Source organism: Plecotus auritus, assembly GCF_963455305.1.
Source record: "Plecotus auritus genome assembly, chromosome: 7".
NCBI classification, from domain to species: Eukaryota; Metazoa; Chordata; class Mammalia; order Chiroptera; family Vespertilionidae; genus Plecotus; species Plecotus auritus.
The window spans coordinates 10634314-10646845 of NC_137774.1; the positions used below are offsets into that span (position 1 = coordinate 10634314).

A 12532-nucleotide genomic window follows, 5' to 3' on the forward strand; every position below is an offset into this window, starting at 1 on the left:
AAAAGGAAAACTAGAGACAGAAAAGCCATAGTCCTATCACCTGAGACTATGTGGCAGCTTTCCTTCCTGACAGCGGCTTCTGAATCTGTTCAAAGAACTTTCCCACCGAGGTGTAATGATAGACGGGGAGGTGCTGCAGGGTACCCCTGCTCAGGTAAGACTCACAGCCCCTCTGAAAAGTAGACCAGTTCCCCATCTACTGAGGCACTGAGGCTGACTTTCAGGGAAGGGAAGTGACTTGCCCAGGTCACACACACCTGAGTGACAGGCACAGAGCCAGCCCTGAGACTCAGCACTGGCAGCCCCGTGCCACTTAGAGAGCCCCTGTGCCAGGCCCAGTGAGGGAGCTTTTGTGGGCCCAGCCTGGCCCAGGGCCCTGCAAGCCAGACGCTGTGGCCAGATGTATTCCCCAAGGAGCCAGGTTCCAGGTCCGCCCTGGGCCTAGAGGAACAAGATGCCTGTGACACAGCCCACCTGGGCCTCTGGCCGGGAGAAAGAGTGCAAACACTTCAAGCAAAGCCTCTTAGCACAGCGCCTGACACACAGTGGGCATCCAGGAATGTCTGTTGGACGTTCGAGGTGGAAATGGCACGGAGCCTGCGTCCCATCTGAGCCATCGCCGAAGGCTCCCTGCAGGAGGGGGCCTTGGAGCTGAGCCTTCACAGGTGGGTGGGGTTTCCACGAGGGTCCGGAGAAGAGAAACAGGCTGGGTGTCGGGCGGAGGGGCTGATCTCCCAGAAGGCCAAGTCTTTCAGCGCGAACGAGGCTCGCAGGGACTCCCCCCGCCGCCCCGCGGGCCCTTCTAGTCCGAGCCGCCCCGGTAGAATTTGTCAAGCATTAGCCACGAGGGGGCGGGGTGAGGCGGGGCGGGGCCGAGGTAGCGGGTGTGTGGGGGACCCAGGGAGCTTCATAAAGCCACAGCAAAGGCGCCGCGACGCTTGTGACAGCGGCCCGCTGGAGAGTGAGCCCGGAGCTGCCGCGCGCCCGCCCAACGCGGGCACAGGACCCAGGCGTCCCCCGAGTCCGCATTTCGGTGGGGCCCCCGCCCCCGGGGCCCCGCCCCGCCCCCGCCCTCCAGCCCCGGACCCTCTGGGCCGCCCCCACGCGGAGGGGGCCGGCCCCCGACGGCCGCGGAAAGGTGCCCGCCCGCCCCTTATGGGCATCCTGGCTGCAGAGACATGCTGACGGGCACGGAGCCGATGCCAGCGAGCGATGAGGGCCGGGCGCCCGGCGCCGACCCGCAGAACCGCTACTTCTACCCGGAGCCGGTCGCGCAGGACGCGGCCGAGCGTCGCGGGGGCGCCAGCCTGGGGGCGCCCTACGCCGGGGGCGCCCTGGTGTCCGCCCCGCCCGGCCGCTTCCTCGGAACCTACGCCTACCCGCCCCGGCCCCAGGCCGCCGGCTTCCCCGGGCCCGGCGAGCCCTTCCCGCCGACGCCGAGCGCCGAGGGCTACCCGCCTGGGGATGGCTACGCGGCCCCCGACCCGCGCGCCGGCCTCTACCCCGGTCCCCGCGAGGACTATGCGCTGCCGGCCGGGCTGGAGGTGTCGGGGAAGCTGAGAGTCGCGCTCAACAACCACCTGTTGTGGTCCAAGTTCAACCAGCACCAGACGGAGATGATCATCACCAAGCAGGGCCGGTGAGTGAGGCGCGCGCCCGCCCAACTCAGGGCGCGTGTTTTAAACTCTCTCTCTCTCTCTCTCTCTCTCTCTCTCTCTCTCTCTCTCTCTCTCTCTCTCTCTCTCCTCTCTCGACGTTGCTAGTGTCTCCCTCGCTGTTTTGGTTGAGGGCTTAGAGGGAGGGAGATGGGAGTGAAAAGTTCTGGGTGTTGTTTGCTCCTGGGAGATTACACCAACAGGCAGAACTCAAAAGGGGGATGGAGGAGAGTGGGTGCAATGAGAGTTACCTTGGTTTGGGGTTCACCCAGAATTGGGGTGCACCCCGCTTTCTGCCTGAGTCGGGGTCGCAGTAGGCAGAGGGGGTGCAGTGTTGAGGGTCTGACTGGGCAGGACACCCCTTAGCCCTTGTGTGTAGGGAAATGGAAGGGGAGGGCAGAGTCTTGCAATGGAACCAGCACTAACCCAGCGCTCATCTTGGGGGATGGGGGGGTCCCGGGTGCCCACCTCACCCAGCCCTTCTGCTGCTGTGGTTCGCAGGTCCGCTTTGGGAGGGGCGGGGAGACTGGGATTTGGTGACATGGAGACGCAGTGGCCAAGTTTCCTTTCCGGTAGTACTTCGAGTTCCTATGTCTGGTGTGTGTGTGTGTGTGTGTGTGTGTGTGTGTGTGTGTGTGTGTGTTGGGGGGTTGGTGAAGAGTGTGTGGGGCACAGATCCCTTCCAAAAACAGGCCTTTACCGGAGGGCACAAATGCCCCGGGGCACAAGCAGGTGAAGCTCACCCATGGGTCCCAGCTGGCAGCCAGTCCCGTATTCTGTACCCTTCGAGGTCTGTGCCCTGAGAGCCTGTCCGCATATTCACGGGTCCAGCCTGCGGAACCCATGGCTTAGGGCCCCCTGAGCTCAGTACATGTGGGGTAGGGCTTGGGGCTGGGTGAGCTGCTTCCGGGGAGAGCCTGCTGCGTGGGGAAAGAAAGAGAAACTCTCCACTTGTGTGGTATTTGTTTAGTAAGCAAGACTGTGTGTGAGCAGGCCCTGCCTGTGTCTGACATGTGAGAGTGTGCACCCACCTTTCCCCGGAGGGCGCGGGTGGGCAGGGGACCAGCAAGGACCTTTCTGTGGAGGGGCTGTGTCATCAGTGGACCCGGGAAGTGTTGATACCAAGGATGGGGCTTGGGGAGAAAGCGGGGAGAGGCCACACTGGGCCTGGAGGTTGGCATTCAATCTGGATATTGCTGGAACATTCTTCCCTCTTGATTTCTGTGGGGTGGCCTGGGATGGAGGGACATGGGCACCAACCACAGTTAGCTCAAGTGGCTGAGCTGTTCCTCTTTCCCTGGGATGGACCCAGGAATGTTGGCATTGTCTTCGGTGGCGTGACCTTCATCTCCTAAGCCTTCTGATAATTCCTCCCTGCTCCCCCAAGCCCAGGCTTCTAGTCCCATAGTGTGTGAATGGAGGGGACCCAGAAGATTCTGTTCAGTCCTCTCCCTGCACAGACAAGGAAACGGGCCCAGAGACAGTAAGAGGCTCTGCTGAGGTTACACAGCACACTTGTCGCTGGCAGAACTGGCATCAGAACCCAGCTGGTATCTGCCTGGGTTTCTCCCATGGCCAGGAGTAAAAACAGCGCCCACACTGTCCAAAGGCCTTGATGCATTCAGAGTACTTTCACTTCCATTATTTCTCTGTGCGCTAGGTGGGTCAGGCGGTCTCTCCATTATACAGCTGAGGGCACTGAGGTGCAGGGATAGTAAATGGTTTACATTCGGTCACACAGAGACCTGAACTTGGGCCTCCACCCTGCGTGTGGTCAGGAAGCCTTCCTACCCTGGGACCTGGGTCTCCCCACAGCCTGCTGTCAGGCTTGAGAGATGAGGTGGATGGAGCATCAGCCAGAACTTCAGGGACCTGCTGGGTGCTGGGCCAGCTGTGGTCTGCCCACAGGCTGTTTAGGGAGGTATTTCAGGGCATGCATCTCTGAGTGTGGGTCCCCATCTCTACTCCTACAGCCTCCTCCTTTCCTTTATGTTCCTGCTGAATAATTCTCTCTTGACAAGTTTTTAAAAAATATATTTTATTGATATTTTACAGAGAGGAAGGGAGAGAGATAGAGAGTTAGAAACATTGATGAGAGAGAAACATCGATTAGCTGCCTCCTGCACACCCCCTACTGGGGATGTGCCTGCAACCAAGGTACATGCCCTTGACCGGACTCGACCCTGGGACCCCTCAGTCTGCAGGCCGATGCTCTTTCCACTGAGCCAAACCAGCTAGGGCTCTCTTGACAAGTTTTGTTGTCTCCTTCTTAGACTCATACACTTACTTTTTTTAATTATGAAAAATTCCAATAGCCCTGGCATCAGCCCACAAACCAAAGGGTTGTGGGTTTGATTCCTGGTCAAGGGCACGTACCTGGGTTGAGGCTCAATCCCGGGCCCCAGTCAGGGCTCATGCGGGAGGCAACTAGTCAATGTGTCTCTCTCACATTGATGTTTCTCTCTTTCCTTCCTTCTTTCCTTCCTCACACTCTCTCTAAAAATCAATGGGAAAAATATCCTTGTGTGAGGATTAACAAAAAAAATTTTTTTGCAGTATAGTTGACCCTCAAACAATATGAGTTTGAACTGAGCGTCTTAACGTACACACACTTTTAAAAAATAAATACTATAAATGCATTTACTCGTCCTTATGATTTTCTTAGTTACATTTTCTTTTCTCTAGCTTACTTTACTATAAGGATGCAGTATATACATATAACAGATAAAATATGTTAATTGACTGTTTCTGTTATCTGTTAGGCTTCAGTTACTAGTCAACAGTAGGCTATTAGTAGTTAAGTTTTGGAGGAGTCAAAAGTCATAAGGGAATTTTTGATTGCACAGCGTTTGGGGCCCCTAACCCCTGTGTTGTCAAGGGTCAATTTGTATATACAAAAGTGAAGAGAAAAATGTATCGGACCTCCCTGCATTGACCCATACCCAGCTTCTACAGTTATCAACACGAATCCAGTCTTGTTTCTTCTTTATCCTCACTCACTTCACTTCTACCCCTCTGGTCTACACCTATATTAGTAAATATATTTCATCCTTAAATATTCCTTTATGTACCTCTAAAAATGACTTTTAAAAAATAAACACAATACCATTTGCAAACCTGAAAAGAAATGCCTAAATATTGTCAAATTTCCCTGATTCTTTCATAAGCGTGCGCACTCCTGTGTGTGCGTGTGTGTTGTGTGTGTTTTACAATCCTCACACTTTTAAAATATGTGTGTGTGTGTGTGTGTGTGTGTATATATATATATATATATATGCACACACCTACACACACACACACACACACACACACATATATATATATATATATATATATATATATATATATATATAACATATATAATTTCAAAGAAGAAGGGAGAGAGAGAAACATCAATGATGAGAGAGAATCATTGATCGGCTGCCTCCTGCACACCCCCACAGAGGACTGAGCCCGCAATTGCCAGCAATTAATGTACACCCACAGGGCATGTGCCCTGACAGGAATAGTGACCTCTGGGTTCATAGGTTGGCACTCAACCGCTGAGCCACACCGGCAGGGCCAGTCATCAAACTTTTGATCCACCCCGAGGGACTCCTTCAGACACTGCGGGCTCTCGTTTGGAAGAGAACAGTGGTCCCTCGCCATATCCTTTGATTCCTCCCCTTGGATCAGGCCTCAGGGTCCACATGGTGGGTGGAAGGGGCAGAGGACACACCACCCCCAATTCAGTCCCACCAGCCCTGAATCACCCCGTATGAGCTTGGGCGCCAGTGATCTGGGGAGCTGCAGCCATTTTCTTCTGCCCCTGGCTTCTGAGAAGTAGGAGTTGGGCTCAGAGAACAGCTCCCTTTCTGTCCTTCTGCTTTGGCAGGCTGGCCTGTCCCTCTGCGGGTTCCAGTGACCTGCCAGTCACCACCACATCACCCACGGCCTTCTTCCTTTCTGAAAAATCCTTCCAGCCCAGGCCCACCCACAGCCCTACAGCCTTTTGCGTGGAGCTGACTCACTTGCTCCCAGATCCTTCCTCTCCCTCCCACCCTAGTCCCACCCCCCAGTGTGGACCACAGCACAGTCATAGTCTCCTTCAGGGAGCAGGCGGTGACTCCAGGCCCAGAGACAGATCCAGGCAGCTCAGGTGGAACGGGAGGGGGAAATGGAGGAGCAGCTGATTGACTGACTACCTGGAGACCTCTGGGTGAAACTGAGACCTCCTTTATGTTCCAGTCTGTGTGTCTGTGAAGGTGTGAGGTGCCTGATGGTGCCCACCTCACACCTGTGTTGTGTTTCTGTGCGGCACTGTATTTGCGCTTTGAATGTTTTAGTGAGCACTGATAGTTGACGGTAGACATTCTCAGTAGAGGAAGAGAGAGAGGCTCGTGTCTGTGTGTGGGGGTGTGTGGGTGTACATTAATTGCTGGCAATCCCCATGTTTCTGGGTGTGATTAGTTGATTATTATAATTAAGATAACTTTGGGAAGGTCCGTTGTTAAGTAGCTCAGTTTGCATTTGTGTACGTATATGTGCAGTTAGGGGCGGATAAAGCACTCTGGGGCCCACACAATCCTCCATCGGGTTATTTATAAATGGCCTCACAGCTCTTGGGGTTTTCCCCTTCTCTACATTCCCAATTCCAAGAACTTTATAAATCTTTCAAAAGTATTTTTAGCTTTCAGGCTGCTTTCATTTGGGCCGACTGGCTTTATTTCTCTTAGGGCAGATGAAACCAGCTTTGCTTTCTGATTGGCTGTTTGCTAACGGCCGTTTGATTTCTATGAAGTGGGTCTGAGGTTGGTGGGAGGAGGGGACCCCGTGATCGGGAGTACATTTTGCATCTTGCTGGGTACCAGGCATGGCCGGAGAACCCTTCTAAAAGGTGGTGCCAATTTACACCACCCCCACCAGTACGAGAGGACCCATTTCCCGCAGGCCCATCAACATTGCATAAATTATTGCCAATTTTGAAACATTTTGCCAACATGACTGACAAAAAAGTCTCCTCTTACATTTGTACTTAATGGCAGGGAATTGGCGCACGTCAGAGGTGTTTGTGATGGGGGCGGGACACGATGATGCTGTGCATATTTCACGGTAGCATGGTCTTTAGGGGAGTTCGGGGTCTTGGACCCTGTCTTCTGAGAGCAGAATGGTCAGTGATCTTTTGGGGGGTCTCAGTTTGTCACTAGACCCATCTTTACTCCCTGTTCCTTCCCAGCAAAGTGTTATGTAAATCAGGGGCTATTTTGGGATTCCAGCTGGTGGTGATTCTAGACTTTTAGGGTGAAATCGAGACCTCCCTTCTCCTCTCCCCTTCGCCCATCCTCTTCCTGTGTGTCCTCCGTTTCCCTGTACGAGTGATAAGCGAGATGGAGGGACGGAGACTACAGTCCGTGTTTTGCATTGAGGAGTCCCGGCTCTGCTCTCCCACCAAACCTCTTCAAGCCTCATTTTCTTCAAGTCTCCAATTAGAAATAACATTTTATATCTCAAAGGACTAGTTCAATGAACTGGCTGCCGCATAAGTAGAGGCTCAATAAATATAGTCCCTTCTGCCCTTGATTCCTACAAGTTGAAGGAACCTGTGACCAACCATACAGGAAATGCGTGAGGGACCTGACCACTGTCGGAGAATGAGTTGGTGGTAGGAATGGGTTGAAAATATTCTCCCACCCTCTATTGCTCAAGGCCTCATTCCTAAGCTTTGGTTTCTCAAGTCGACTGGCCTACCGAGCCCCTGGGACTCTGGACTGGAACTCTGGACTCTTGCTCAGGGTCCTTCAGCCTGGCCAGAGGGCTTTGACAGCTCTGGGCCTGGAAGAAGGTGGGATGGGAGAGAGGGCGAGCTGAGTTTCACATCTTGTGAACTTCTTAACAGCTGTCAGAGAAAAGATGGACGGGAGTCATCATTTCCACTTACAGGTGAAGAAACTGAGATTTGGTTTGACAATTAACTTATTCAATGTCATAGGGCCGGTAAGTCTCTTGATCTCAGCCCAGGAGAGTCTGAGGAAGACAGGAATGTGATAATGTTCCCTCCTCCCTGGGTTATTTTTTTTAATATATATTTTTATTTATTTCAGAGAGGAAGGGAGAGGGAGAGAGATAGAAACATCAACCATGAAAGAGACTCATTAATTGGCTGCCTCCTGCACACACCCTACTGGGGATCGAACCCGGGACCCTTCAGTCCACAGGCAAACCTGTGAGGTCTCCCCCAACCCCCCCCCCCGCCAAGGTTATTAAGGGTGTTTCTGTGGGACCCTCTAGGGACTAGGATCCACCCAGTATTGTTCCTTGGGCCCTGAAACTCTCTTGCCCCCAGGTTTCCTGACTCATGGACTAGTGCCTTTCTTCCCATCTTACGGAACTTCTCTTAGGCGGAGGGGAGAAGTGTGTGGGAATGAAAGATAATTCTGATGAGGGTAACACTGATATCCTGAAAACGCTGCTCTTCCTGCTTGCGTTAGAAGAGGAAGGGTGATCCATTGGAGATGATGATGGCTGCTGCTGGTAGAGGTGGTGGCTATAGTGGAGGGGGTAATTGTAGTGATGAGGATGGTGGAGGTGTTGGTTGTGGTGATGGTGGAGTGGATCCTGTAATGATGGTGCTATGGGAATGCTGGCTGTGGTGATGGTGGAGGTGGTGGTTGTAGTGATGGTGGTGATGGTGGAGGTGATGCGTGTAAGGACAATGGTGATGGGGGTGGTGATGGTGATGGTGATGGTGAAGGTGGTGGAAATTGTTATGGTACGGGAGTGCCTCTTCCTCTGAATTTGTTACTCTGGCACAATAATGCAGCGTTCCAACACCAACTTCCTCCACTTTCCCTGGGAGCCAGGACTTCACGCATGAGGACTGTGCTTGAGAGAGCCCTCTTGCAGGTAGATGGAAAGCTCCACGTAGGACTTTAGCTGTTTCTCTGAAGGCCCAGGCCTGGGGCAGTCCCTACGACAGACATCAAGGCACAGAAGGACGGGGCAGGGAGAGCCCGTGGTTGGGTGCCATGAGGCAAGGCGTGTGTCAGCACCGTGAGAGCCACAGTGGAGAGGATGTATGTCAGATGGAGGCCAGACCAGGGCTCAGGGGGACTGTGACCTGAGGACTTAGTAGGAACTGCCTGTGGGGGGCTGGCTTGAGGCTTTGGTCTCCCCTAGGAAGCAAATGTCTAGTGGTGGCAGCTAATGTCTAGCAACTGGCCCTCTGAGAGAAAAACATTTTTAGAAGCCCTGATTCACAGTTTGCTGATTTCCGTGGTATCAATACTCCTACGGTGGCTGATTTCAAGCTCCCCATGTGATATTACTGAGCGTGGAGTTGGGAAGAGTCATGGAGTCTGTACATTATCGATTATTAGGTATAATAGACATAAATAACCTCAACAGCAGAGATCCTAGGAAAATGTAGTCAAAGTTTTGGAAAGTGATGATTTTTTTAGTATTTATTACCTCAGTTTATAATATAATGTACAGGATGGGGCAAAGGTAGGGTTACAGTTGTTCGTATGGAAAATAATACAGTAATAAACGCTGTGTTTCGCGTCGTCGCAGCTGTACACCTGCATTTGCCCCGCCCTGTATTTCGCTGTGAGTTTATATAACTTAATGGCTGTTTAACAAATGGTGGGCAAACTTCCTGAACATGTCCAGCGGGCTGTCCGAGGGGTGGGAGCCGACCCCAGCACACCACGGGGGCCTTTGCACGAGGTGTGGCTGTCTGTCCGAGGGGTTGGAGGCTGATGGGTATTGGTGGGTCTCTGTCTCCCCAGGCGGATGTTTCCATTCCTGTCATTTACTGTGGCCGGGCTGGAGCCCACCAGTCATTACCGGATGTTCGTAGACGTGGTCTTGGTGGACCAGCACCACTGGCGGTATCAGAGCGGCAAGTGGGTGCAGTGTGGAAAGGCCGAGGGCAGCATGCCAGGTATGCGCCCGCCTGGGAGGAGTGGGCACGCTTTTCCTCCAAGGCGCCCCCTAGTGGATTCAGGAGGAACCTTCGAGTCCCTGCACCGACACCTAGGATTTAATTCCCCATCCCACCCTGCCCCACCCACCCCTTCCCCATCCCCTCCCACTTCCCAACTCCATTCTGTTTGTCATTTCTTTTCTGCTCGACTCTGGCCAGTCTTCTGCTCTGTCCTCTGCCCACACCTCCCCTCGCCCTGCCTCGTCTGATCCTCACCCGCCCGCCCCCCGCATCCTTTTTGATATCCTCTTCGGAACTGGCAAAGGCCCACATCACTGTGGGTCTGGCCCTGGGGGCTGCATGCCTCACAGGTTAACTGTCTGCAGGAAACCGCCTGTACGTCCACCCAGATTCCCCCAACACCGGAGCCCACTGGATGCGCCAGGAAGTTTCCTTCGGGAAACTAAAGCTCACGAACAACAAAGGGGCCTCCAACAATGCCACTCAGGTGGGACTCCTCCCCAGGGCCAGCCCCGCCCCCACCCCAGGTCGGAGCCAAGGGGCGGGGGGACGGCGAGGGGGCGGGGTAGCCTGCAGGCTGATACTGTTTTGATACTTTTCTTCTTTTCTGACTCCTTTTTTCCACCCACCTTGAGGTGGGAAGAAGGGCACAAAGGGTGTCACATTCAGGCCAAATGCCAGGCTGCCACTGCTCTGGTACCACGCTGGGCATGGAGTCGGTAGCTCTGTCCCAGGGAATGGATGTCCTGAAACGCCCTGTTTGTGCTAATAGCCTGGTCACAGTGGACGGCTGGGGAGAGGAAATGGGGCAGGAGGGTAGATTCGGCGCCTCCGAGGAGCTGGGGACGGGCGGTGGAAGGCCTGGGAGCAGTGGCACCGTGTCAGGGCAGGGGAATGGACAGGAAGACCTCAGGGTGGGGGAACCCTTTGAACTCCCTCCTCCCCACCCCACAACCTTCCTGCTCTCCCTCAGATGATTGTGCTCCAGTCCCTCCATAAGTACCAGCCCCGGCTGCACATCGTCGAGGTGAACGAAGGAGAGCCAGAGGCGGCCTGCAATGCTTCCAACACGCATATCTTTACTTTCCAAGAAACCCAGTTCATTGCCGTGACGGCCTACCAGAATGCCGAGGTGAGGGCTGCCCAGGCAGCCGAGGGAGGGCCCGAGCCTGGGAAGGGGAGGACGGGGAGGCGGGGCCGGGGGGGGGGGGCACCAGTCTCCCTTGGGAGGGATTCTGGAAGTTTCCTAGCTCCACACCCAGGACTCAGGACTCTCTACTTCCCCTCTCTCCAGATTACTCAGCTGAAAATTGATAACAATCCTTTCGCCAAAGGGTTCCGGGAGAACTTTGAGTCGTAAGTGCCACTGGTTTCAAATCACCTTTGCAGAACCCTCCTGAGCCTGGGACCCCGGACACATGCTCCGCACATTTTCCTCTCTGCCCCTGAGGGTGGGAGAGACTGGGATGGGTGCTGGAGGGCGGGCGAGTGGGCCAGGGAAGAAGGAAGGACCAGGGAGGCCGTGCAATAGGCAGGCCCACAGGTGGTCACTGCTCCTGACCGCTGTCTTCTTGCCTCTACTATTTTTTAGCATGTATGCATCTGTTGACACCAGTGTCCCCTCCCCGCCTGGACCCAACTGTCAATTGCTTGGGGGAGACCACTACTCTTCGCTCCTACCCAACCAGTATCCCGTTCCCAGCCGTTTCTACCCCGACCTTCCTGGCCAGGCCAAGGATATGGTCCCCCAGCCTTACTGGTTGGGGGCCCCCCGGGACCACAGCTACGAGGCTGAGTTTCGAGCAGTCAGCATGAAGCCTGCGTTCCTGCCCTCAGCCCCTGGGCCCACCATGTCCTACTACAGAGGCCAGGAGGTCCTGGCACCCGGAGCTGGCTGGCCCGTGGCCCCCCAGTACCCTCCCAAGATGGGTCCGGCCAGCTGGTTCCGCCCCATGCGGACTCTGCCCATGGAACCGGGTCCTGGTGCTTTGGAGGCCCGGGCGCTGGAGGACCAGGGCTCCACCTCGCTGTGGACGGACATCGCCCCCATCCGGCCAGAGTCCGGGGATTCGGGACTGGGCGAAGGAGACTCTAAAAGGAGACGTGTGTCCCCCTATCCTTCCAGTGGCGACAGTTCCTCCCCTGCTGGGGCCCCTTCTCCTTTTGATAAGGAAACTGAAGGCCAGTTTTATAACTATTTTCCCAACTGAGCAGATGACTCGGTTGGAGGACGCCAACTAACGCAGACAACGGACTCAGGACTGAGCAGTCCCCAGCTCCCTCTGTTCCTTCTCCTTTTGTAGTTGGTGGGGAAAGAGGGGGGCCAAAACAATTCTGGGGTTCACCGGCTGCTCCTTGGCCCAAGGAGTGTTCCTTCCCCTTCCTGTGCCCTAACTACAGTCATTTACCTGGTGCTGCTTCTGGCTGTGGGCTCCCAGCTGGAGAACAGAAAACAGAACAAGAAGGTCTTGGCCACAAAGGAGCGTCCTCTCTTCAGGGGGGCGGGTGGGGGGTTCAGGCGGGGAAGTGACGGTTCAATTCTCTTCTCTGTAGAAGAACTTTCAACATTTTTATTTGTGTGTGTGTGTGCGCGTTAAACTCTCTGATGGGAAAATAAAGGTACATGGATTTGATAACGGCCAGGGTCAGGGAGAGGATGCAGGTGACTTTGGGCAGCTGGCCCCACCCACTCAGAGACAGTGGGTCCCAAGGGAGGGACTGGGAATGGGGGGCATGGTGCCTGTCTAGAGAAGCAAGATGTGTGTGTGCGTGCGCATGTACTTTTTTCTTTTCTATTTTTTTTTTGTTTTTGGAACGAGGCGGCTATTTATTGTACAGAGAGTGGTGTCTGGATATATTTCTGTTGTCTTCATCACTTTCTGAAAATAAACATGAAACTGTTAAGTGTTTCTTGCTCTGGTGCCCAGCTGGGGGACATGGCGACGCACTGGGA

General features: G+C 54.3%; 1 protein-coding gene across 1 annotated transcript; it reads left to right on the forward strand.

Annotated features, from left to right (window-relative positions):
* Positions 1 to 1178: 1178 nt before the first annotated feature.
* TBX21 (T-box transcription factor 21) lies at positions 1179 to 11789 on the forward strand (the record flags this gene model as incomplete). Its single annotated transcript, XM_080679117.1, has 6 exons — positions 1179 to 1639; positions 9422 to 9576; positions 9945 to 10066; positions 10553 to 10711; positions 10874 to 10935; positions 11171 to 11789. The coding sequence occupies 6 exons, from the start codon at positions 1179 to 1181 to the stop codon at positions 11787 to 11789; spliced, it is 1578 nt and encodes a 525-aa protein (XP_080535243.1).
* Between the last annotated feature and the right edge of the window lie 743 nt (positions 11790 to 12532).